The following is a 27,146-nucleotide window of genomic DNA, read 5'->3' as shown; positions in this document are numbered from 1 at the left end:
ATATCATGTATGTTGTGATACCCATAATGTCCATAACTACTACAACGCGTGAATGATAAAAAAATAAGTGATGCGCTATACCTAAAAAGAATAACTGGGAATCATATATTAGTAAGCACATAGGCTACTGTACGCACTCATGATGCTTAAACTGTTACACGCGTTCTTGACGCCCCAAAACAGTAGGCGCATTCAGACGCGCTCACTTTGCTGAGACGCAGTGACGCGTCAGTATTTACAGCTCAGAAGCAGAGGCTGCGAGTCTCGCGCACTGAGAACTATAAATACAGCAGCGCGCGCGGGTCAGCTCCACAGTCCACCGCGCGCTCTGAGTGCTGTATCTACTTTATACTCCTTTACAAGATTTTCTTAGACAGTGAAGACCACAATACCACTAACACTACTGAACATCAATATTTAGACTGCAAAGACACTTTTAGTCGTACTGGAATAAGTTTTTTCTTATCGGGGAAAACTAAGAAGGACTAAACGGATGATGGGAGTCTGATATCGCCTTTCGATTCTCAAGGACTGTGTTGAGAAAATATATAAAATGCAGATCTTCAGGTGAGGTGATCAGCATGATAATACAAAACGCGTAAATGGTCAATGTTTTATCATTATGCATTGAAATAGACGAAGATTTTTCATGCACTCCAAAATAAATTAATAATATATTTATTAATATATTGTTTTTGTTGTTTATTTTTGTTTTCTATATTTATTATTTAATATAGTGACGGAGCAAATAAAATATTAAAGAAGCAGAAAAAGTAAAAGATACAGTGCAGTTATTCAAATTGCTGGGATATATTTTACAGACAAACATGTACACAGATAGATAGATAGATAGATAGATAGATAGATAGATAGATAGATAGTCTACTTAATCTGGCTAATTGATGCAATCAGGTTGGTAACTTAAATTTAGACATTTGTGTGTTTCCGGGAAAAGCATTTAAACATTATTTGTGCATTTGTGTATTTCTTTTTACATTTAAACAAACAGTTTAGTTCTTCTTCTTACAGTGGTGAATGGTCAGAAGTGTTTAAATTTGTACTGCACTTTCTCATGTACCCTGGAGAGGAAATTGAGCAAAAACAGTGTTCCTATTCACTAAAGTGCTCTGAAAGGTGTGTCAGTCTATCCTTTCAGACCTCTGGACATAATTGTCACCATTAAATGTTTGTACATAAACAAGGGGGAAAACAGGAAGGGATGTAATGGCTCGCTTGTAAACTGATTATATTGTCCAAAATGGATGAAGTGAACATAAGCAGTGCAATTCTATTTTTACATATTTGATTAAGGTTGTTTGCTAAACAAGCATTAGATTTCTTAATCTCAGCTTTAAATAGCCAGTTCTCATAAACACACTTCTATGCTCTTTCCTCTATAGATATGTGTCAGTGGTGCTCATCCCTTAGCCTGGAGATGTTAGCCAACCAAAACTGCACCAGTTCAGCCCTGGGTGTGAATGAAGGGTCCAGGAATCAGACCCAGCAGGGGCCTGGAGTGGCACCAGTGTGCTGCAGGGAAAACCTGAACATCACAACCGACCCCACCACAGCGGGCCTGTCCATGACCCTGGGCATCGTGTCCAACATTGTGGCACTGTTCATCTTGGCTAAAGCGTACGCTCGTCTGCGGAAGCGATCCAAAGCCACGTTCCTGCTGTTCGCCAGCTCTCTGGTGGCTACGGACCTGGCCGGTCATGTTATTCCAGGTGCTCTGGTTCTGCATCTCTACATGTATGGTACCGCTGGAGGACTTTGTCACCAACCCGATGCCACCTGCCGTTTCCTGGGAGGCAGCATGGTGTTCTTTGGCTTGTGCCCGCTGTTTCTGGGGTGCATCATGGCAGCGGAGCGGTGCATGGGTGTGACGCGGCCTCTCCTGCATGCCCGCATAATTTGCATGGGCCACACCAAGATGGTGCTGTTGATGATATGGCTGTTGGCTTTATCTGTAGCACTGCTGCCCGTCTTTGGCCTGGGAACGTACACCTACCAGTACCCCTGTACCTGGTGCTTCATAAACGTGTTAGACAATACCAACTTCGAAGACGTGATATTTGTGCTGCTGTTTTCTGGACTGGGACTGGCCGCGCTAGCCGTGGCACTGGTCTGTAACACCATCAGCGGGGTGACGCTGGTGAAAGCCCGTCTGCGCAGGAAGAAGTGCCACCGCAGATCTGCTAAATCACATGACATTGAGATGGTGGCACAGCTGGTGGGCATCATGGTCACTTCTTGCATCTGCTGGAGCCCTCTACTGGTGAGTACGGCCATTACAACTTAACCATTTAAACAACTTAGACATTCTATCTATCTATCTATCTATCTATCTATCTATCTATCTATGTATCTGTATGTCTGTATGTATGTCAATCTGTCTCTGTATGTCTGTCTGACCGACTGACCATACAATAAAAAAGTATTGCAATATGCTCCAAGTACCTCACATGCAAACAAATAATAAGATTAAAGATAAAATTAAGACTAAAGAAGGATCCAGGAATATAATTGTAACAGAATAATATAAAATTAGTATACAAATTTGGATGTAAATTAGTATGCATAACAAAAAAAAAATGCTGAAAATACAGTTTTTATTAGATATATTCATAGTAATATTAGTGACAAAGTATACTTTGAAAATATTGTATTCTATGCTTAAAATGTCTATAAATAGACATAAGTTCTGATTGTAATGAAAAATAATAATAACATGTTTCATAGGAATACCACTGGAAAGACCCATCACAAAAGAGATCTCTGTACTGATATGTCAACTGTTTCTCCTATACAGCAATACGATTAAATAGAAAACAAAATTTCCTTCTCAGATTTTTCTACTGAAAAAAAAAAGTAATTTCATGTATTTCCTCCACAATAGCCTATGTCAACTGTCTCATACTAGATATGACAGATCTGCCGTAAAAAAAAGTTCTAGGAATTTTAACATGAGCATTTCTTCAAAAAATAAATTCTTTATTTCCTTTAAAAAAAAAAAAATCTTTAAAAATGACATGTTTATTTTGATAATCCTGACACATTTGAAAACTTTGGTACTCATATATAAATGCCATGCATTTTACTTCGATATATTTAAGTATCTCTTCAGGGGTCGAAACAGACTTGAATGCATTTTGAGGCTGAATCACAAGTGATGATTTATTATGTCTTATATTTATGCATTTAGCAGAAATGCATCTTACCAGCTATGAATGAGCAACATCTGATCAATAAAATGTTCGTGCTTGATCTTGATTCTGACTAGTCCTTATTCTTTTGCTGTTATACCATGACTTTATGCTGCAGCATCCATTGACTACAACTAACTTTCTCTGTTTTGCTGACAGATCTTCGCTCTGATGTCAGTCCTCCGCTCGTGCAGCGGTGGGATGATGTGCGATGATCAGAAACACTACAGGACTTTAATGGTACTGGGAGTGCGTATGGCCTCCTTGAACCAGATTCTGGACCCCTGGGTCTATATCCTTCTACGCCGGGCCGTCCTCAGAAAGATCTACCGCATAACCACCGGCCGTCGCAACCTGAGAGGAAGCACATTCCGGCGGTGGGAGATCAGCTCCTTCCAGAACTCATTGAAAAGTGCAAGTAATCGGAACTGATGGAGGGATTCCAGAGTATGAGCTCTACCACATGGAAGAGACTGAGAAAAGGGGAAAAATAGGATGTTATTAACCTGAATCGTTGCAGTGCAGCATTGCTGAAGGCAGATTTAAGGTCCTATTCCTTAAATGGTGGATGAAGAAGCAGCACACTGGAAGTTGTAATGCAAGCGATGCTTTTAGAACCGCAGAGACTTCAAAAAGCATTATGACTGAGCACAGCAGAATTCTGGATGTAAAAATTCCATTCATTTTCTCCATAAAGAAATTGACTTTAACAATAATCAATAATTTTTCAAGACATACCTTCTTCTTTTTTTTACATATAAATTACCAGATTTGGGGGGTTTAATTTGCATTTCCTTGCCATGCAACAAAAATATGTATACCAAATGGCTATGTATTTGAATGAACTTTATGCATAGCAATGAAATATATTTTAGACTATCATAATTGATTTATAGCCCATGATTTCATACATTAACATTGTTTATGAATTATTGACATCATTCACAATGCTTCATGTTATGAGTAACTCATTCTGTCATAAAATAATGAAGTAAACAGACTTGTACTTTTGTTTCATATCCATTTCAAATATTGTTTTGCCTTCTTGATGGAAATCTTAAAACGCTATTGAAGAATTTTCTAGAATTTTTGCCTCTGGAGAAAATTAATGGGAAGATAGTTCTCGAACCAAGACTGCTGAAATGTTGGCAGTCGCAGTTGCACTTTGTAGAGTGAGTCTTATAAATGACAATGTGAAACGGACTGCAATGCCTGTCACTTCAAGTATTATTATTATATTAAAAAAGAAACCTTTAAGGAAACAAACTAAGGAAGAGGATATATAAAAAGGGCAGGAGGAGCCACAGGAGCAAATAAAATTGGGGCCTTGGATTTAATAAGCTATATTGCAATTGTTCAGGATTAACATGAAGCATCTCTTTTGGTGATTCATTATGATTAATTGTAAAATTAATCAAAATGTCTTTGAACATGAAGTTTTGTTTTGCTTCAGAGCTATTGCACAGGATTCATATTTATAGTCCACATACAGTATTAGATACAGTAAAAGTCAAATAATGTATAAATAGTGTAAATATCACTGCAACCTAGGGGCAGAGCTTTTCAATGCATGATTACCGTCTCAGTGTTCTTGTCTCTGTACATTTGTGTCTTGCCCTACTATGTGTGATCTTGAAAAGCTATGGAATGTAGAAGTTATTGAATATTATGTTGACCAATAAAGGTTCACTTCAGGAAGAATCTCAGTTTTCTGTCTCTATCTATGTCAGGATGTTGCATTTACATTTCTATTAAGCCTGGCTTTCTTTTCAAAACTGGCACTCTCTGAAAAAGGTACAAAGCTGTCCTGACAACATGCATTTTATTGGCCTGCCCCTAAAGTAGATAAGTACAGTTCCTAAAGTGTAAATATCATTACCTAAATTGTTCGTATTAGTAGTTTTTGAAAATGTACTGGCTTAAAGACAACTATACACTTTTTTTCTGAGACTGGAGAGCAGTTTGCTAATATCAATCAGATCTCAAAACAAGATATATCTTTAGCATTGTTTTTACATTTTTAGTGATAAACTGCACCAATTTTAAAATCTTAAATCATCTTAAATAATACAAGTAAGTATCAAAACAATTATCTTTGTGTCATCGGGTTTGGGAGTTGGTGGATGCAGAAGAAAAGCCACATTGTTACACAGTTATTTCTATAATTTGCCCATTTTCCGTTCGCCCCCGCAGACCGCATTTTTCCTTGTGTTGCATCGCCCCCAAACGACCGAGCCCGTGTCCTACCACGACCCGTTTTGTCAGAAAAAAACATATTTAAATTGTAATTAATTTGTCTTATTTAAATAGCGTCTGAATTTAACATTGCATTTTGCATTGTTTTGAAGCAAACAAAAATTGACTAATTTTCTCATCTGACGCCTTGCTTGCCAAAGAAAGAAAGAAAGAAAGAAAGAAAGAAAGAAAGAAAGAAAGAAAGAAAGAAAGAAAGAAAGAAAGAAAGAAAAAACGATCGATTTTGCAGTCGCCAGTCTGAATGACAAAGCTACGCCCAATTCATTCACTCCTGTCTCTCGCTGACGCAAGCGTGTATCGAATGATCCTATTGGTCGACTGAAATCACATGTCACTGCTGCAGCTCAGCGCACGCCGCTGATTCTCTACAGGATCAGCAGCATTGGATTCCCTGAAGGTGAGGACGGTTGGCAAAACGGCTGGATTGTGACTGGTGTACGGATGGTAGGAACTGACGTAGATTCCGGAAGCGATCCGGAAATGGAGGAAGAAAGGATTGAGGTAGATAGTGGGGGAAATTCAAGTTTAGGGTGGAACGTAGTTAAAACAAAGAAAAGGAAGAAAAGTCGTGATTTAATTTCAGACACGGAAAGTGACAAGGGAAGTAAACAGGCACAAAGAAAAAAGAAGGAGTATAAAGTAATGATAAAGTTTGTTGCAGACTCTGTGAGTAACATCAACCCGTTGAAACTTACAAAAGCAATCAAAGAAAATGTAGGGGTTGTAGAGAAAATAAAAACCCTGAAGGATGGAAGACTGTTGTTGTTTTGTAAAGATAGTAGGCAACAAAAAGAAACTTTGAGAATTAAATCAATGATCGGACAGAAAATAGACTGCTCAATTCCAGAAGAGAGAAACTGGATTAGAGGTGTAATATCTGGAATTCCTCTGGATGTTTCAGATGAGATGGTTAAAAGTAATGTAAAGGGAGCTGCAGTTAAGGAAGTAAGACGTTTGAAATGTTTCAGAAACAATGAGAAAACGGACAGTCTTTCAGTTATGTTGGTCTTTGATGAGGTCAAAATACCGGAAAGAGTATTTTTGGGATTTATCAGCTATGGAGTTAGGTTGTACATTCCTCCTCCAATAAGGTGTTTCAAATGCCAAAAATACGGACATGTGGCTGCGGTATGTAGAGGCAAACGAAGATGTGCAAAATGTGGAAGCGATCATGAGTATGGCAAATGTGGACAAGATAAAACCCCAAAATGTTGTAATTGTGGGGGTGAGCACAGTGCAGCGTACGGAGGTTGTGAAGTGAGGAAAGATGCAATTAAGGTTCAAAATGTGAGAATGGAAGAAGGAATATCATATGCTGAAGCACTTAAAAAAGTAAAACAAACCCCCAAAGTAAGCACAGTAGAGGAGGCCCCTGTTAGGATACAGCCACAACCTAGTAAGATGCCAACACCAAGGAAAATAATTGAAGTGATTGAAGACAAAGTTTCATTCATTGCTTTTATGGCTGAAGTGGTGAATTGTTCAGCGCAGACTGAAAGAAGATCTGAAAGGATTAAGATTATCATTAGAGCTGCAGAAAAATATTTGGAAATGAAGAACATATCAGTGGACATGATAAATGAAAGACTCGTGACACAAGCAACAAACAGTCAGACAGCATGTGGGGGCTCATAATGGTTTTTGTAATCTTGCAGTGGAATGCAAGAAGTTTAATTTCAAATGGGCAAGAATTTAAGCATTTTATAGCAAATTGTGATGTATACCCAGATGTTATTTGTATTCAGGAAACGTGGCTTAAACCACAGTTAAATTTTATGATTAGTGGGTACGAGATTATTAGGAAAGACAGGAATAAAGGAAATGGTGGGGGAGTAGCAACTTTTATTAAACAAGGTATAGGGTTTAGGAAAGTTGAAGATAATAATGAGTATGAGGCTGTGGTAGTGGAGGTATGGGAAGGAAATCAGAGTATTAGGGTAATAAATTTTTATAATCCATGTGAAAAGCTAACTAAGGATATGATGGAAAGTATTGGAGGAACAGGGGATTTTAAAATGGTGTGGTGTGGTGATTTCAATGCACACAGTACTTTATGGGGGAGTTCAAACACTGATTATAATGGATTGATCATAGAAGATATGCTGGACTGGGGTGGATTAGTATGTATTAATGACGGAAGCTACACAAGAGTTAATCTCTCTAAATGCAAATATTCTGTGTTAGATTTGACAATAGTGTCAGAAAATTTAGCTCGAAGATGTGATTGGAAAGTATTGAACGAAAATACTATTGGTAGTGATCATTTTCCTGTTTGCAGTACAATTGGAGTAGACTTAATAAAAACAGGTATGGAAAGAATTCCTAAATGGAATTTTGAATCAGGGGATTGGGAGATGTACAAAGAGATATGTCATAACAAAATGGCCGAAATTAATGATGATGTTGTGGAAGATATCGATGTTTTAAATTCAAAAATCAGTGAGGTTCTTAGGAGCACAGCAGAAGAAGTATTTGGTAGAAAGAAGGCATGTAGCAGGAGGAAAATTGTTCCATGGTGGAATGATGAATGCAATATGGCAATTAAAGAAAGAAATAAAACACTTAAAAAAGTAAGAAGATCTTTTAGCTATGATGACTTTATTGGTTATAAAAAAGCTCAGGCAATAGTGAGGAGGGTTATCAGGACAGCAAAAAGAAATTTTTGGAGAGAGTATTGCAATAATATTGGGGGAAACATTCAAATCAACGAGATTTGGAATATGATTAAAAAGATGGGAGGAAAACAAAGAAATAATAGTATTCCAGCTATAATTAATAATGAGGAAGTAATTGTGTCTGATAGCAGGAAGGCAGAGATACTAGCACAAACATTTGTGGAAGTGCATAGTAATAAAAATATATCAAATGACATGATGAAGATAAGGGAACAGAGTGTGAGGAAGAATCCTCATATATTGGAAGTTAAGGAGTCAACTGGAGATTCATTGGACTATGATTTAACTTTGTATGAGTTAAAGAGAGCAATTGCTGGGACAAAACAAACGTCTCCAGGTAGGGATGAGATATGCTATGAAATGATTAAGCATTTATCAGATCCTTCATTAAATGTCATTTTAAATCTTTATAATAAGGTATGGATTTCAGGAAAGCTTCCAATGGAATGGAAACATGGAGTTATTATCCCAGTAGCAAAACCAGGAAAAGATCTTACGCAACCTATTAATTATAGGCCTATAGCTCTAACCTCAAATATTTGTAAGATTATGGAGCGTATGGTAATGAGCAGGCTGGTTTATGTTCTAGAGAGGAGGGATATATTATCCCCTTTCCAAAGTGGCTTCAGAAAAGGGAGAAACACTATGGATTCTGTGCTGTGTTTGGAAGCTGACATAAGAAAGGCTCAGATTAATAAAGAAGTTTTGGTAGGTGTCTTTCTGGATGTTGAAAAGGCATATGATATGTTGTGGAGGGAGGGACTTTTAATTAAGCTGGATATGATTGGAATAAAAGGAAAAATGTATAATTGGGTTATGAACTTTCTGTTAAATAGAACTATTCAAGTAAGAGTGGGATGTGAGTATTCTCAGATTTATTCAATCGACAATGGAACTCCTCAAGGGAGTGTCAGCAGTCCTATTTTGTTTAATTTAATGATCAATGACATCTTTTCTCAGATAGAACCTGGGATAGGGAAATCCTTATATGCTGATGATGCTGCAATATGGAAAAGAGGTAGGAATGTTAAGTTTGTACAGGAAAAGGTTCAAAATAATGTCAACTTGATAGAAAACTGGGCTAATAAATGGGGCTTTAGGATATCTATGGCAAAAACACAAGTAATTTGTTTTTCAAAAAAGAAGAATCCTATTATAAATATTAAAATGTATAGAGAAACATTGGAGCAGACACTAGTTGTAAGGTTTTTAGGAGTATGGATGGACTCAAAATTAAATTTCAGAGTACATATACAGAAAATAATAGATAAATGTAAAAAAGTGATAAATATAATGAGATGTCTAGCTGGAGCTGAATGGGGAGCATATCGGAAATCGCTCAAAAATATTTATGTGGCACTAATTGGAGCAACTATAGATTATGGTAGCATGGTGTATAGTTCTGCCTCAAAAACCCAACTTGATAAGATTGAGACAATTCAAAATCAAGCGTTAAGGATATGTTGTGGAGCAATGAGATCATCACCAGTTTCATCACTTAATGTTGAGACGGGAGTAATGCCACTAGGAATGAGAAGGATTAAGTTAAGAATGAGATACTGGGCAAACATAAAAGGTCAATCGGAAAATCATCCAGTTAAGAATGTTTTAAGTGACTGTTGGGAATATAACTATAAAAAATTAACAAGTTTTGGGTGGTTTATTAATGAGGAGGCAAGAGAAATGATTAAGGATGTTAATATTGCCAGCTGTGTGGTTCTGCCAGCAATTCCTCCTTGGTTTTTTCCAATGCCTTTTATTGATATCCAGTTACATAAAGACAAACATAATAAGGAGAATGTCCTGGATAGCGTAAAAATACAAGATTATATAGATCATATGTATTTTGGTGCCATCCAGATATATACGGATGGCTCAAAAGATCCGGATTCTGGTATAACTTCTGCAGCAGTATTTATACCTCAATTTAAAGTTAACATTTTGAAAAGAACATCAGATCACATTTCAGTATTTACATCAGAATTAATAGCAATTATATTAGCATTACAGTGGGTCGAAGAAGTTCAACCAATCAGTTCAGTTATATGCACAGATTCTCTATCTGCAATTGAAAGTCTAGCAAGTGGTATATCTACAGCTAGACAGGACTTAATTTATGAAATATTGCAAAGTCTTTTTAGAACCAGACAATTGGGAATCATTATTAATTTTCTTTGGATACCGGCTCATATGGGGGTGGCAGGTAATGAGGAGGTGGATAGATTAGTCAAACAGGCCATAAAATTTCAAGAAGTTGATATCAAGATTGCGCTGAGTAAGACTGAGATTAAAAGTATAATAGCTAAGGAAGTTAGAAAGAAATGGCAGAATGAGTGGGACAGTGGAAATAAGGGTCGACATTTATACAACATACAAGGAACAGTTGGTTTTGAAAGAAGAAACATTGGAAATAGGAGGATGGATGTTATAATTTCAAGAATGCGCATAGGCCATTGTCTACTAAATCAAAGTTTGGTCAGGATTGGGAAACACCAGACTGGGTATTGTGAAAAATGTAGTTCGGAAAATATGGAGACAGTAGAACATGTATTATTAAAATGTGAGGCTTATGCAAGAGAAAGATTTAAATTATTTCAAGCATTAAGAGAAATGGAAATGGAAGATTTTTCTATCAAAGCATTATTAGGTAATGGCCCAAAGCAACTTAAAATATATGAAGAAGTATTTAATTTCTTAAAAGACACTCATTTAAGTAACAGGATTTAGGTCACTACTACCATAACGTTATCCACACTCCAATCCAGTAGGTGGCGGGAATGCACCATTTAAGTTTGGTTTGCCAACCGCCATTAAACTTGAAAAAAGAAGAAAAGAAGAAGAAGAAAGATTCTCTACAGATCAGTGGAAAGAAAGGCACATCTTGTCGCTGCGCTGGTACGTAGATGAAACAAAACCCGTAAAATTATTCAACATTATGTGGTCTAAAATGTTTTGAGGTGCAAATATATCGAGTGAATGCATTTGAATGTACTTTAAATGTGTTGTTTCAACACTTAAACGCAACAGAAATGCATTTATTTCGATAGCAAACAAATATGGTTAGCGATTAGCATGCTAACTCATGCGTTTCACAAAAAATAGCGAGAATTTAGCATTACATGATGATTTTTTTTCTTACATTTGTAGTCTTCTTTTCGGTCTCATTTTTTAGTTAAGTCAACCCTCTTGCAAAGGTTTTTTTGCAAAAGTTGTTTTGGGGGAGGGTCACGACCATTTTATCTCATTCGGTGTCCGGTCGTGTCTCAAAATCAAACGCACATCTTCGTTGGAAAGAAGTTGTCGGCACAATTAGCCAGATTTACGTGTACAAACTTAATTAGATCGCGGTGAATGTGATCTTAAGGGCCAAATATTTGCAGAAAAGAAGGTAGATGTTTGTCCTCATTGTTTGTCTGCATTAAAATGGCCGCACAGCTGTGAAGTGCACTGCGTGTCCCTTGTTTACTTCAGCACTTTGTTACTAGAGGTACAATATCACGCTTACTCGCGTGCATGTCGATTATCTAAGAGATACGTTGTTATTTCTTTAATTTGACTGATCTCTGTTTGGTTTTAGAGATAAGTGGTGGTGTCGGCCTCAACAAGTGCGTGTCCTGCTTGATAAATGTGCATAGATTATACAACACATTGATATGTGTGTTTCACATTGAAAAAGATCAGTAAAGGTGAATAATCACACACGTTCGTTTCTCCAAAGTGTATTTGCATAAATGCTCAATAGTATATGTGAAGGACAGTCCCACCAGAGCCAAAACCAAGATTTCATTTTATATGCATGATGTATTTTTGTTTCTTAAATGTATAAGTGTTCACACTGCGGTCTGGAGTCTTTATTCTTGCCTCGGGTCAGTATAGTTGTGATGTTTGTAGCTTTTTATAGGACTAGTAATGGTAGACAGACATGCCTCACAGCTGTAGAGCAGATGTGAGATGGTTCACTTGTGGATTGTGAGGTCAAATAACATTTCCTGAAGGTTTAGGACATTTGCTATGAATTAAAAACACGTTTTGTCCTTATAAAGAGGTGAGAATGGCTCTAGTGAACAACTGATTTAGCACTTAGGCGACAAGCGTGGTGATAGGAGCAGGAAATGACTTTCAGGGTTCAGGAAATTCATAAATCATGTCGGTCATGTGTTTTAAATTTATATGCGTTTAAGATCCCAGTCTGTAAATGGGTTTCCTGTCTAGTTTTCATGTGTTCTGAGCTGCTTGTGCTGCATCTCATAGGCCTGGATGATATTATGGGTTGGAATGAGTCACTGTTTCCATGGAGATCCTAATATGTGATGCTCCTATGATCTGTGTACGTTTTCATGGGTGTTTGTGGAACGATTATATGGATTAGGCCTTGATTTGTGTGGAAGCTGATGCAGAATCAGAATTGCTCTAACTGGGATAATCCTTTTTTAAGGCTTAATGTTAAACACTGTGACAATGGTGTTATTCCATCACAAAACTAATATTAACACTGATTTAATAAATAAAGCCATACCTGTAAATTGAACTACATTTTTATTGACACCATCTTTAAAACCGCTATAAAAGATTTGTTTTTGCTGCATTATAGGTTTGAACTAATTATTATAAAGGAAACTGATTGCTTTTGATTTCAGACCAACTGGAGCAGCCACATATTCTGCCACACATAGACCAACGCTGCCAAACTGAAGAACCACTTTGTAGCCATTATGGTAAAGTATACATGCTTTAATGCTTGTGCAGTCAGATTTATTCCTAGTAATAAATGGTAATTCCCAAGTGCACTAAATCTACGGACTAGTGCTAATTATGTACAATATAGTACTAAGTAATTATACTAATATGCCAGTCATTACACAGAGCAGCCACACGGATTTGGAAAATTATTTCCAGCTTTTTTGCAAACATATGGAAAAATTTGATGTTGGCCTACCTATTATAAATTTACATGGAGTAATTTACATTACTCTAGTTTTTAGTGTCACACGATGCTTCAGAAATCATTCTAATATGCGGATTTGCTGCTCAAGAAACTATTATTATCAATGTTAAAGGTAGTTACTTTTTTCCACTTTTGTATGTTTTTTCAGAAGTCTTTGATGAATAGTATGTTCAAGAGAACAGTGCATAATTGGAATGGAAACATTTTGTAACATTATGAATGTATTTACCACTTTTGATCAGTTTAATGCATTCTTGTTAAATAGAGGTATTAATTTCTTTAAATAAAAATCATACTGAACCCGGGCTTTTGGTTTAACCTTTCAGAACCTTTCGTCATGTATATTAATGGTTTTCTCTCTTTGTTTCCGTGAAGCCGCCGCCTCCTATTCGCCATCGCTCCATGCGCATCTTTGTGAACGACGATCGCCATGTGATGGCCAAACACTCCGCCGTCTATCCCACCCAGGAGGAGCTGGAGGGGGTGCAGAACATGGTGTCACACACCGAACGTGCCCTCAAGGCTGTCTCTGATTGGTTGGATGAGCAGGAGAAAGGAAATCCCAAAGTGAATGCCTTGGAGTCTGATGGAGATGGCGAGAAAGAGACGTGAGATTTTTTGGCTTCTCTGCTCACTCTACAATTTTAATACTGACTGCATGATTAGTTACTGAAGTGAGTTAGTAGCTCTCATGTAACTGTCCATCATATTTTGTTCTCCAGTGAACCAAAGTCAACGGAGCAGCCCTCACGTTCTTTGCGTGGAGTCATGCGTGTGGGGCTGGTAGCTAAAGGCCTCCTGCTGAAGGGAGATCTTGATCTGGAGCTTGTGCTGTTGTGCAAAGACAAACCCACCATCACCCTCTTAAAGAAAGTTTCAGAGAACATCGCTGTGCAGCTTAAGGTTTGTCTGCATCTCTAGTTTGAAGCATCATTTACAAAGACAGAATCAAAAAACATTCATATCTTTCCAACAGCTCATCACAGAAGAAAAATATGACGTTAAACCGTGCATCCGTGATGCCACCATTGTCATCAAGAACTCCAAGGAGCCACCGCTGACCCTCACCATTAACCTGACGTCACCTCTCGTGAGGGAGGAGGCTGAGAAGCAGGCTGCTGGAGGTAGGTTTGAAATCAAGTGCCTTATGGTTCCTCTAACCACCCCACAGCCCCAGAGACAGCAGATGGGATGGACTCAGGCAGGGATATTGTTTATTGGGCCTTCAATGGTGCTTGGGGATATTGTGTACAGACTAGTCATGTAACACAGATTATGTTTACTGCCACTTGAAGTCTTACATTTCCTTGCAGCGTGATGTTAGAGTTGATGGCCCAATATACAGTAACTTAAGTGATGGGTAAAGCTTTAAATAAGACCCAGTTCCCTTTGAAGTATTTTAAAGGAGAGTTTACTGAAGGCTTACTGAGAATTAAGAAACAAAATCACAAACCTTGTTGTTTGCATGTGTTCGTATAATGGAGAAGAAAGGGAACGGTTTGCATTGCAGCAAAAATGAGAAGCAGAAGTGTTGTCGAGTTCTGGTTTGTTCACCAGGACTTGTTGACAGAGCCTTTCTCAAAGAGGCTGGACGGAGGGCAGGAGGGTTATAGATAATGCTAGACATAAGGATACAGCGTAAATAATAGATTAGACTCATGTATGTGATCATGTATGGTCACAGGAACTCAATGGATCTGTAGTTTAGAGAATTTTGGGCAACCTTTTATAATTTGGTAAAGGGCTTTTCAGAGCTACAGGGAATTGTATTGGGAATACACTGAAATAAAAACTTGTTTCAGTAAGAAAACAATTGACCTTTGGCTAAACCCCATTTTTACAATCTTGGCAGCTTTTGCCGTTCTCCATTTTACGAGACAAACTACTGGTCTTTGGTCTATGAAAGTTTTTAAACCAAAATATGATAAAATGTGTCTACTATATCTTTTCCATTTTAAAGATTACAGTGGATTGTACGTTAATTATTGTATGGCATGTTCTATGACATTGCCATTTTACAGTTGCTGTTTTTTTTTTTAAATAAAGCTGCTCCCTTTGCAGTTTTTAGTCATTTTACTCTAAACTCTAAAATGTCAGATTATGATACTTTGCAAAGTCACAATTTAATCCAATTAATATAAAACTATTAAATAGTTTTACCACTATTTAAGCACATCTTATTAAAAGAAAGGGGGCTAACACTTCAAATCAACAAATCAAATATCTGGATGGTTCCTGCAAAACCTGCATAAGCAATGGTAAGAGTAATCAAAGAATGGCGGGGCTTAGCAAAGGGTCAATGGAGAGCAAACTTGAGGCCGAAGTCAAAGCCTAGCCCTATCTGTGACCCCTCGGTTAGTGACGCCTGCCTTAGACCATCACGAGCCATCAGTTTTGCTGCAGTGTGGACTCGTTTTGATCATACCTCTTGTGTATCTGAATACTGCTGCCTGTGGTTCAAAATCTGATTCTCTCTGTCAAGCCTTCTAGTTTGTCAATTTTAGGGACGCTGGACCTTTGACCAACTGGACGCTCTCTGTCTCGGAAGGGGCAAGGCAGTGCACCCTGAAAAAAAAAAAGGGGGCGAGGGGGAGGGGATCCCCCATGTCACATGAATGCACAAATGCACTCAGATCTCACAGATACACAAGCCATACAAGAACCTCCCTTTGACATTCACTCACTAAACACCTTCATGCCACAAGTGCTCTGTTCCAAATCATAGTGAGCTGCCTACCTAGACTCCATCTTGAGGCATCATAGGTGAAGACAGTGGCAGAAAATTGGTGACGAAATCATGATGTGTTTTCCATAGTTCGTACAGATGCATTACTCGTAAATGACTAATGCATTTTGGCTCATGCTTTTATTCATAGTTAATGTAACACATTCACAGATTTTTTTTTACAGTCAACCTTTAATCCATTCTAAAGTTTATGTAAAGCAAACTATATAGGCTTTTAAATGACTCTTTTATAATATTTCGACTTGTGACTTGTGCCGAAATTTTATCTAAAAGGGTGTACTTATAATGCAAAGTGGTATTTTACATAAATATTTTTAGCAGTTAATTCAAAATTATCTTTAAAGTGGTTTGGTCTATTTAAAAATAGGCTGTTTTACTCAATATTTCAATATTAGAGCTTTATAGTTTTTTACGTGCACATTTTGGAATGAACCATGAACATGAATGTTTAAGTCTCAATTCAACTTTTTCTAATAATGAGTTAAAACAATTTTAATTAATCTTTTCTAAAAAAAAGTCTCATTCAGTGTCAAGTCAAATGTATGTGTGCTAATAATATAAAGGAGGAAACGACTAGATGTCTGGTTTTTATTGGAGTGTAGCCTCACTTGGGTTTGGAACAGAGCCGGATGCTCCGCCCACTTGTAGATCTCTGTCCTGCTGTTGTGTACTAGCACAGGAAGGGTTGCTCTGGTTTCGGGGGGTTCCCCCTCCCCTCCCCTCCACTGCCTTTGGTAGGGGTTATCTGCCGCCTCCCCCCCTGGCCGTGAGACAGAAAAACCCCTTGGTCAAACTGTACCTTGTCTTCTTATTCCACCTGCCAATAGAAACGCTATCAGTCAACGATCCCCCGGATGTACTGGACAGGCAGAAATGCCTGACTGCCTTGGCGTCCCTCCGCCACGCCAAGTGGTTCCAGGTTTGCATCTTGTCTTTATTTGTCTTCTAGTAGTTGAGTCTGTTTTTATTTTGTTTCAGTGTTAACCTTATTTCATGCTGTATTATTTTTTTGTTCAGTTGTTTGTGTGAATGTGTTTTTCTGTGTAGATTTTATTTGTGGGAGTGTATTTGCCTCCGGTGGAATATCGTATTCTTGCTGGATGGTTTTGAATTGCGTTGCCAAGGTCATCTTTGTCAGTGCTGTCTGACCTCTGCCTGGCTAGTTTAACTAAGTGTATTATCGCATCGATAAACTGTTTATTAACTTTTTGAGACGTCATTGCCAGTATCAACTGCCGCTTTCAAAGTCCACTTTAACATTTGAACGCCTTGATTCAAAATTCAAGTATTTCAGTGCAAATGGGATGCGCAATATTTCTGCAGCCCGCCATAATATCTGACGCCTCGCTGGAGAATATATTTTTCTCAGTATCATACGAATTGTCCTTTATAGGAATGTTCTGGGTTCAGTGCAGTCATCAGCTTTTTTGGCATGATACTGATTGCTACAATTAATTGAGACTTTTTGTATTGCTAGAATGGAATGCAGACATTAAAATACACAACTTAATCAAAAGTGTAGTTAAATCTAGTGTCTCAGCTCTTGGCTTGTTTTGGTGGAAGCAGACCAGCAAACCTTGTAGCTTTTGTATGAGATGTGGAAAGAAACTAGAAGGGAATTATTTGGCTGGCTAGTAGGAAAAAAAAAACATGGCGTTTAAAACATTCATGTGAACTTTTTTACATTTATTACAGAAAAATGAAATTTAGAAAAACATTTAGAAGAGATTTTGAAATTTAATAATCATGCACTTATTCTGTATGGTCACAAAGTGATCAGAAGTGACTAAATTTAAAATTAAATAAATTAAATTTGTGCATTTAGCAGACGCTTTTTTCCAAAGCGACTTACAGTGCATTCAGGCTAACAATTTTTACATATCATGTGTTCCCAGGTAATCGAACCCCCAACCTTGCGCTAGTGCTCTACTAATTGAGCTACAAGAACACACACACTGTAAATACATTTATAATGTTAACAAAAAAAAAGTTTTTCTAATAAATGCTGTTCAGTTTGTAGTCTTTACTCTGTAGAGAACCCCGAAATTTTTTTTTTCAGAAATATTTTATATTGTAAGATAACAAAGAAATATATAGAAATAAAGACTATATGCATATAAACTTAAAATAAAAACTACTTATTAAAAAAATAATTATTTAAAAAATGCAATCTTGCTGGGCTATGAGACTTTTTGTTTTTATTGCATTGACATTATGCCACAAATGCTGCCTCTAAAACTTGAAATGAACCCAGAACATCGCTGTTAGTGTTAGATATTTAATGCAGTTCCCTGCAAAGATCTGTCAGCTTTCATTTATTCCAAAATGAATATTGCACCTTTTCCACCATCTTCATGTATCATGGTTTCACCGATTCAAATTAAAATGTCTGCATTTAGCAGACGAATTCAGGCTAACAATTTTCTCCTAACATGTGTTCCCTGGGATTCGAACCCCCACCTTGCGCTTCCTATCGCAATGCTCTACCACTTGAGCTGCAGGAACGCTGATGTGATGCAGTGCTTTAAAAAGCAGCTGCATTTCCCAGATTTAATCCATACCTGCTATCCTCTGGTACATTCTCGCTTGTATCCACTAAATTCTGATATTTAATGTCTAATCACAAGGCCAGCCCCACAAACACAAGCCCCATTGTGTTCCTCATCTCTTGAGCTTGACGTTTTTAATCTACTCTCTTAATATCTGTCTCATATCTAGCTTCTCAACTGAGTAATTGCTTTTTTGTAACTCTTAACCATTTGCCACCCTTTCTACATTGCTAATGCTTATCGACACATTATTCAGTATTGTCAGATCTCACCCCTTTTCTTAGTTTCTTACTTTGGTGTTGTACCACGTTATGAATCCATGAGATAAACCGCTGGATTGTATCCCTCCTGCTTTTGTCTCTAGGCCAGGGCTAATGGACTACGCTCATGTGTGATTGTCATCCGTATCCTGAGGGACCTCTGTGCGCGTGTTCCCACCTGGGCCCCTCTGCGAGGATGGGTGAGTACAAAACAGACCCGGAAAATAGGGCTGGCTGATATTTAAATGGCAACAAAAGCTGTTGGTTGTGTTGTAGCATGTCTTTATCTTTTAGTTGTAATATTTTTTGTTTATTTTTGCATTGAAATATAGATTTAAAAACTGAATTGCATTAAATTTACCAATAAATTTGAGTTAATGATTTAATTGAATGTGATTTTATATAAAATAACACTTTAGAATTAATGTATTTAACACCCACACAGTTTCTTCAATATCTGTGCGATTGCAAATCTAATACTGGTTTTATTCATGTTTAGTAAACAAGAAGTTCATATTGTGTTGTAAACAAAATATTGTGAGTTGTATGTGTTTGCACAACGAAAGTCATTCTAAAAAAAAATCCACAATGGAGCTGTTGTGCGATTGAGCCCTGCTATACAGAATAAAAAATAAAGGATGGTTTTAATTTTAATTTGTTTTATTACAGTTTACTTAATTATTCAAGGAAAAAAGTAGGCTGTTTTAGTAGATTCACTTTTTTTATATCAAATGTTAATTGCGCAAGACAATTTAAGAATTGATAGAAATTTTTCATACAAACATTGGTCTTCTTTTTCCCCTGTTAATTATGTTTAGATAAAAATAATACAGGCAAACGTTTAGATGTTAGCTGATATAGCGGTTGTTTCTTGAAGCCCTTAGAGCTGCTGTGCGAGAAGGCGATTGGCACTGGGAATCGGCCAATGGGAGCAGGAGAAGCTCTCCGTAGAGTTCTCGAGTGTCTTGCGTCTGGAATCCTCATGGCTGGTACGTCAGCTCCACACTTCATATCTAAAACAGATTAGAAAATTACGGTCTCTCAGTATATCGAGATACAGTATGAAAGACCAATTTTGAGTGCACTGTGTTCACATTATAGCATAGTATATTCTGTTCTATTGACCAATTGGCATTGTGTAGGCTGGAGAAAATAAAAAAAAATACAAAGATGCTTTTAAAATTTCTGCTGTAGATGGTTCAGGCATCTGTGACCCTTGTGAAAAGGAGCCAACAGATGCCATCAGTCACATTGATCGCCAGCAGCGGGAGGACATCACCCAGAGTGCTCAGGTTTGTACACTGTTTTAATTACAGTTTTGATCACTTGGAGATTTCATTTGAGCATTATGGGTGACGTTTCCATTTTTTGGTTGACAGCACGCCTTAAGGCTTTCAGCGTTTGGACAGCTGCACAAAGTACTTGGCATGGACCCGCTTCCCTCAAAAATGCCCCGAAAACCCAGGAGTGAGACACCTATTGACTACACAGGTAAAAGTGAGTGAAAGTAGACATTTTTCACTACTTCACTGATGTTTTGTGTATCATATTTATCTATTTGGAAGCAAGAAACTTGACTTTTCACATCTTTCGTCTGCATAGTTCAAATCCCACCCAGCACAACCTACGTGCCGCCAATGAAGCGCCCCATGGAGGAGGAGGAGGCCACTGATGAGAAGAGTCCAAACAAGAAGAAGAAGAAATTGCAAAAGAAATGTAAATGCTGTTCAGATGTTCTTGATCCGGAGTTATGCAGAGCTTTGCACATAAAACATACCTTGTTTTCTGTCCTTCAGCTCCAGAGGAGAAAGCAGAGCTGCCACAGGCCATGAATGCCCTGATGCGTCTGAACCAGCTGAAGCCGGGTCTGCAGTACAAACTCCTCTCTCAGACTGGGCCCGTACATGTGCCGGTGTTTACTATGGCCGTAGAGGTGGACGGGAAGAACTATGAAGCTTCTGGTCCCTCCAAACGCACTGCCAAACTACACGTGGCTGTCAAAGTAAGAGAGCGTGATGTAGAAGAGCAGTTATTTGGCTAACTGGATCAGTCTAAAACAGTAGAAACTGAATTATTTGATTCCTTCTCCAGGTCTTGCAAGACATGGGTCTGCCAACAGGAATGGAGCAGAAGGTAGCTGAGGTGGTGAAACAGGAGGAGCCGGTGGCCCCACAGAAGCCTTTGCCCACTGTGACCCCAATGGAGCCAGAACCAGCACCAACCGCAGACAGCCCCACTGACGAGGTACCAGACATTGATCTAAATAGCTGCTCATGAAGACCAAAATGTCATATCACAGATTGCAATACTTTTGATAGTTAATATGCAACTTGTGGGCAGTTTTTGGATGCAAATAAAGGGTGATCCAATTAAATTCTAAAAAACATTCATGGATTACAATTAAATATTAAATAGTTAATAAAAAAATGTTATTCAGTCTTCTAAGAGCTTGTTTCTCCTTTTTGGCTTCCTCAGGGCGCTCGGCAGCAGGGGCCCATCCTAACCAAACATGGAAAAAACCCGGTCATGGAGCTGAACGAAAAACGCAGAGGACTGAAGTACGAGCTCATCTCAGAGACCGGCGGAAGCCACGACAAACGCTTCGTCATGGAGGTGAGGAGGACACAAACTCTACATTCTAGTTTTTTATACTACGCGTTTGTAAGGTGTGTTTCCCAATTCAGTTCATCTTATGTATTGTAGACCGATCAAATTAAAAAGCTGCCTCTTTTCTCTATTTTTCGCTCCAGGTGGAGATCGACGGACAGAAGTTTCAGGGAAGCGGGTCCAATAAAAAGGTGGCGAAGGCCTACGCAGCACTTGAAGCCCTGGAGAAGCTCTTCCCTGAAGGCTCCAACTCAGAGGCAAACAAGAAGAAGAAAATGCCTCCAATGGTACGCCCGGCTCTTCCTGTTTCCAGTGTCATTATGATCTTCACTTCTACATTCTCTGCATAATTCTCTGATTCGCTGATTTCAGCACCCTGCTGCATTTGGGATGGTGAGTGGTCCACCTATTGACATGGGGATCAATCCCAGGGGCAGAGGAAGAGGACGTGGAAGGGGCCGAGGCCGGGGATTTAACAATGGAGGAGGATTCAATCAAGGTACAATTATAGTCCTGTCTCAACAAGGCTTTTAGACAAACCTTAGACCCAGCAATGTTTTAACCAAACAATTAAATAATTATCTTTCATTAATTATGGATTTAAAAACAACAGGCACTCTGAAATTCTAGTGTCTTGAATTTATCTCATAGTATTTTCATTAATTCAGTATTTATAAAATATAACATGCTACTTTTCAGATATATTTGTGCATTATGAATTTAAAGTCTTATCAAAGTAGTGGTGAAATTGTGCAACCCTACATATAATTGTTTTTATAATTAATGGCTTTCTTGAGCTATGATTTATACATTAAGTATACCTATAATTGTGTCTAATAAAACAAAAGTCCTGTTGACTTTCTTTTGAACAGATAAATATTCTTATCTATATCCTTGTCCCTCTTTAGGTGGATATGGGACGTTTGGATATGGCGGCAATAACTCTGGCTACAGTGAGTATTTTCTGATTTCTCACTGGTGCCATTGAATCTTCTCTTTTCATTTTTATCTTTAAGCAGTGTTGTCCTCGAGTAGTTGTTTTTAACTCCAAGACTTGTCTTTATGGCACATGTTGTTGCTGTTTTAATTTCCTCTTGTTATTTTTAACTGCATCTCAAGTTAAGCTTTGCTCTGGATCTATTTAAACCGCTCCTCTGCCAGTTTGGGGACATGTTAATGTTTTTACTGCGAGTGTCCACTATTGTATTTTCTTTCTGATTTTACATTTCTCTGCTTTGTTGTACCATGGGATGCAAACTTTCCTTGGCAAAAAATGAGAAATGTTCCCAACATGCCAACGCCACTTTCTGAGGAAAGACCTTCTTGAGGGTGACCGGAGCAGAGAAATCTAAAAAGAAAGAGAAAAAGAAAAGAAAAAAACACAGAAAACTACCTTTGACCTTGCTGATATCTGATTGACATCTTGACTCATGCCCGGTGACGTTAGTCATGGCATGCCAAACACAGAAGACGTCTAATTCTGTGCTTCTCTGCTCTGTCTCACCCTTTAGGTGACTTTGTCTCAGACTGCTATGGCTACCACGAGTTTGCTACATAAACCGCCCATTGTTTTCAATAAGCATGCAAACGTGAAGCGAAAAATAGATGCGGAGGGGGAAAAACACTGGTTACCCGCATTATGAACTCGTGTCCTTGTGATGTTTCGCCCACAATCTCACCTCAAAAACCTGCACCAATGATCAGCTAACACTGTGGATGTGAACAGGAGTTTCTGTCTGCGGAAATCAAGAAAAGCAAGACGTTTTGATGTATTAGTTGTGATTGACTGATGGATGGTCACACTGACGTTTCCTAATAACTGCATCTTCACTCTGAAGTCACTGTATAAGCCATTTTTTCCAACCGTTTAGTTGTTTTTTCCTGGAATAATGTTCGCAAAGGATTTTTTTTTTTATGTCACTTCCATACATTGCCATGTCTAATGTTTTTAAGTTTATTTATTTTTCTTTTTTAATTGTGGTCAGTGCCATTGTTTGAGAGATACTGGATTTGTGAGGAGTAGTTTTTAATATCAGAATGTTATCATTTCTGTGAACTATTGAACAAATGGGGTACAATTGCGGCATTTTTGTTTTTAAATTTGATGTTTGTGAATCATATTTTGCAATAAATTTGATTTCATTTACAAACTGGTGATATCTATGTAAATTTTTATTAGTAGTATTTTTTTTGGGGGGGGGTGGAAATTAAACAGATTTGCATAGGTTTACGATCTTTTTTTAAATATTTATTTTTTGGAAATGTTTAGCTAGTATTACGATTGAAAACTTCACTCTTAGTATTTTGCAAAGAGCTTTTGGCCTCTTCTATTCAATCCAAAAAAATCTGTGTGTACAGATATGCAAAGCCAGTATTTATTACTGCTTTCGTAAGCACTCGTAACATGTTTTAGAAAACTAAATTGGTATCAGGCTGAGGTCACACTAAAGTTTCATTATGAAGAGTTGTTGCAGACAGTGCAATGGTCATGATATGACAAACTATGCAGCATAAAACTCAACATAAATTCAATGTATAACTTCTCCAACATGAAAAAATACAGTTTACTCCACTGTGTGTTCTTTTAGATTAAACTATGATGTACTGATCTTTGTTCTATTGGTCATGTCTTGTTTGATTAATTCGCAGGTTCAAACTTGCACTTTGTAGAGTAGCGAAATGCAAAACATTTTAACAAAAGCCTGCATTTCTGTTCTCTTGCATTAGCATGTGTTTAAATAGAAGTGAATTGACAAAACTAGTGTGACACTACACTAGTGTTACTATTTCAAAGCCAGAAAATGCAGATAGTGGTTTTATTGAAGCTTGGGTCAGTAACTTGCATCTAAATGGCTGAATTGAGATTTCAAGACATCATATCCCACAAAATAACTTTTTTTTTGTAGTGTTCAGTTCAGTTAAATATTTCCCTGAATTGATGTATATTTGGTATCAGGTTTAAATTTACAGCAAAAAGTTTGTAGGTTACTTAAAAGCCAGTAGTATGTTGATTCAGTATAAGCATTCAGTTTTATAGTGTGCATTGAGTTAGAATTGAATGCCCATTTGTTAACCTTTTACTGCATTATTCCACTTCAGATTTCTATAACAATGGAGGGTCTAATGGAGGACCGGTGGCCTCAGGTCCTGGATCATCAGGTCCAGGCACAAACACATCTTCTGGTGGTCCTCCAGGGGTGGGTAATTTCGGATCATATTACCAGGGGGATGGCAGCTACTCGTCCCCTACTGGAACCCCCAAACTGGCCGGTAAGAAGCCACCCATGCACCAAAACACCAAGCCTCCTGGAACCGGACTGGGCCAAGGGGGTTCCTTCGGTCAGTACGGCCAGGGCTTCGGCCAGAAGAAGAACTTCGGCCAGGCTCAAGGTGGTGGAGGAGGAGGCGGAAACTTCAACTACAGCACCGCTTATCCCTCCCAAGTGACCGGAGGACAGGACTACAGCTATGAAGGTGACCAAAACAGTCCGAGTTACAAGTTGGGAGTCTTAAAGGAATCGTTCATCCAAAAATTGCTGAAAATGTCCTCACCCTCAAGCCATCCAAGATGTAGATGAGTTTTTTCATCAGAACAGATTTGGAGAAATTTAGCATTACATCACTTGTTCACCAGTGGATCCTCTGCAGTGAATGGGTGCCGTCAGAATGAGAGTCCAAACAGCTGATAAAAGCATCACAATAATCCACACCACTCCAGTCCTTGTGAGATGAAAAGTTGTGTTTGTAAGAAACAAATGCATAAAGACATTTTACCTTTTAAACAATTGCTTCCAACTTGAATATGAGTGTTTATAATATTGCTTTCTCAAGTGAAAAAGTTGTCTTCTGAAACAGGAAAGACATAAGCAAAAAATATGTCCAAAAGCAGCTCTAAATAACATGTTGGTGGATTTTGACGCAAGAGAACAACAAAGGATGAACTTTTCCACTGAAGGAAGCATTATGATGGACTCTTATATTGGGCAAAAGTGATTTTGTAAAAAGAAAACACCTTACTGATGAATTTATTAACAAACATGAAGCTTTCTGCTTTACGAGACATTAACTGGTGGTTTTGACTTTCATTCTGATGGCACCCATTCACTGCAGAGCATCCAAGTGATATAATGCTAAATTTCTACAAATCTGTTAGGGTAAAGAAATACATCTGCATTGCCTGAGGATTGCGTGAATTTCAGCAAAGTTCATTTTTTTGGTGAGCTATTTCCTTAAGGCCCATTCAAACCAAGAACTAAAATGACAAAATATATTAGCGTTCACAGCAGTGTTGTTAGTTATAAGTGGTTGCTGCATGTAAATAGTTTATTGCTTTTAAAAAAAAAATATATATATATATATATATATATATATATATATATATATATATATATATATATATATATATATATATAATATAATTTTTTTTTTTTTTTTTTTACTTTGGTAGATTCTTATATCCTGTCATTGACTTTATTATTAATCAGCTGGGGAAAAATGTCCTGAAAGTGATTCCAATTATCTTGTCATTTTTGCTATAGCTGTGGTCTTAGAACGATTATCATCCTTGGTGTGAATGGGGTTTTAACTCCGTTTTAAAATGTTGTTGTTAATTCTGATCTGGTCTCTCTCATAGGTTACAGCAACCAGTCAAACTACAGCTCACAGGGCGGAGCCAACCAGAATTTTGGCGGTAGCTCCGCCTCCTACAACAGTGGACCAGCAGGGTACGGCCGGGGCGATCCCAGTATGAACTACCAGTATCGATAAACCTGCCTCCTGTGTGCAATCCTGCCTCATCATTTCCAAACAATGAGCATCATCCGTTCTGATTCTGTCATTCTCGCCAACACCTGAGCTAAAGAAAATAATAACAGTCTCTAAACTTTGTGCAAAATAGTGTATTTTCTAGTTTCTTTTGAAGTGTTTTTTTTTTTTTTTTTTTTTAGTTTGTTTAAATCTGTGAACTCCTACTACTTTCAAACGGGAGAAGTGATATAAACCCAAAGCGATGCATGTGAGGACCTGATCATTTGTTAATATGCAGTGACAGGACGCTCAGTCCTCGAGTGATTTTAACCGTTCACACATGCATAAATATAAGATGAATCACTCTCAACCTCTAAATCTTTAGGTTTTTCTTTTCTTTCTTCCTTTTTTTTCTTTTTTCTCTGTTTGACCGGCAACATTTCATGATTTTACCTGTAATGGTAGGCTTTTCTTTTAAATTATGGATGCACATGTGACATTGTTTTAAATGGTTATGTGATAGTGAAAGTTGTGATGTGTCAGGTCGTTGTAGCATTTGGCTGTTTTGGGTGGGGGACCTTTATTTTTCCGAACAATGTTTAAAGAATGTGTGGTGTTTGTAATAAAGGATTTTATTTTGGAGGATGTCTGATCTCTGATCATTGTTTTTTGAATGCACTTCTCCAGGTATTTTTCTTATAGTTTTCTAAACCTAATATATACAGTTTGATACAAAAGTCACACTGAAATCTGGTTGTCAAAATGTAATGAAATCTAAACCTGAAAATAAATTAAGATGTATTAAGTTAACATATATATATAATTTCAACGTGATTCAAAACGCTGGTGCTAATGATAATACAAATGTTTAGTTTGAAGGTGTATATAGATCCGTTCTAAATATACAGATTTTTTTTTTTAATTAAAAAGTATTGTGAAAATGGCTATTGAAATCTTATTTATTAACATTTTTATTAAATAGAGAGCCGCTATAAATACACAGATTTTTTTCCTAATGAATATTTATGAACGCCACAATTGTAAACGCCGGTAATAATAATAATAATCACTGTAAAAATAATGTATGTACCGTTACAAGTTGTTTTATGTTTAATGGTGTAACGTTAATACAGAGCTATTCTTAAGTGTCCTGAAT

General features: G+C 37.6%; 2 protein-coding genes across 5 annotated transcripts; both read left to right on the top strand.

Annotated features, from left to right (window-relative positions):
- The first annotated feature begins 262 nt into the window (after window positions 1–262).
- LOC127952833 (prostaglandin E2 receptor EP1 subtype) lies at window positions 263–4,907 on the top strand. Its single transcript, XM_052551674.1, has 3 exons — window positions 263–567; window positions 1,401–2,278; window positions 3,366–4,907. The coding sequence occupies exons 2-3, from the start codon at window positions 1,403–1,405 to the stop codon at window positions 3,636–3,638; spliced, it is 1,149 nt and encodes a 382-aa protein (XP_052407634.1). The 5' UTR covers window positions 263–567; window positions 1,401–1,402; the 3' UTR covers window positions 3,639–4,907.
- A 6,053-nt stretch (window positions 4,908–10,960) lies between these two features.
- On the top strand, window positions 10,961–26,635 carry LOC127952813 (interleukin enhancer-binding factor 3 homolog). Of its 4 annotated transcripts, none has more exons than XM_052551635.1 (19): window positions 10,961–11,032; window positions 12,775–12,852; window positions 13,458–13,690; window positions 13,805–13,985; window positions 14,059–14,206; window positions 16,656–16,747; window positions 18,742–18,837; window positions 19,515–19,626; window positions 19,832–19,929; window positions 20,017–20,128; window positions 20,240–20,353; window positions 20,434–20,639; window positions 20,729–20,881; window positions 21,113–21,250; window positions 21,388–21,531; window positions 21,617–21,743; window positions 22,153–22,197; window positions 24,344–24,718; window positions 25,878–26,635. In XM_052551635.1, exons 2-19 carry the CDS (start codon window positions 12,850–12,852, stop codon window positions 26,009–26,011), a joined length of 2,511 nt encoding a protein of 836 aa, XP_052407595.1. In that variant the 5' UTR covers window positions 10,961–11,032; window positions 12,775–12,849; the 3' UTR covers window positions 26,012–26,635. The 4 variants fall into 4 exon arrangements, with proteins under 4 accessions (XP_052407595.1, XP_052407597.1, XP_052407594.1 ...); XM_052551634.1 differs by having other exon boundaries at window positions 10,963–11,032; window positions 20,017–20,134; XM_052551637.1 differs by lacking the exons at window positions 24,344–24,718; window positions 25,878–26,635 and adding an exon at window positions 22,756–23,852.
- Window positions 26,636–27,146: the final 511 nt, after the last annotated feature.

The sequence above is a fragment of the Carassius gibelio genome, chromosome B3, assembly GCF_023724105.1.
Source record: "Carassius gibelio isolate Cgi1373 ecotype wild population from Czech Republic chromosome B3, carGib1.2-hapl.c, whole genome shotgun sequence".
Classification (NCBI taxonomy): domain Eukaryota; kingdom Metazoa; phylum Chordata; class Actinopteri; order Cypriniformes; family Cyprinidae; genus Carassius; species Carassius gibelio.
Note: the sequence above shows the minus strand (reverse complement) of the source record. Positions and strands in the feature narration are given on the sequence as shown.

Coding starts and splice junctions, on each gene's coding strand:
- LOC127952833 (XM_052551674.1), top strand. CDS start 1,403: ATGTGTCAGTGGTGCTCATCCCTTAGCCTGGAGATGTTAGCCAACCAA. Junction 2,279..3,365: donor TCTGCTGGAGCCCTCTACTG/GTGAGTACGGCC, acceptor TTTTGCTGACAG/ATCTTCGCTCTGATGTCAGT.
- LOC127952813 (XM_052551634.1), top strand. Junction 20,354..20,433: donor GAAGAAATTGCAAAAGAAAT/GTAAATGCTGTT, acceptor TCTGTCCTTCAG/CTCCAGAGGAGAAAGCAGAG. Junction 20,882..21,112: donor CAGACAGCCCCACTGACGAG/GTACCAGACATT, acceptor TGGCTTCCTCAG/GGCGCTCGGCAGCAGGGGCC.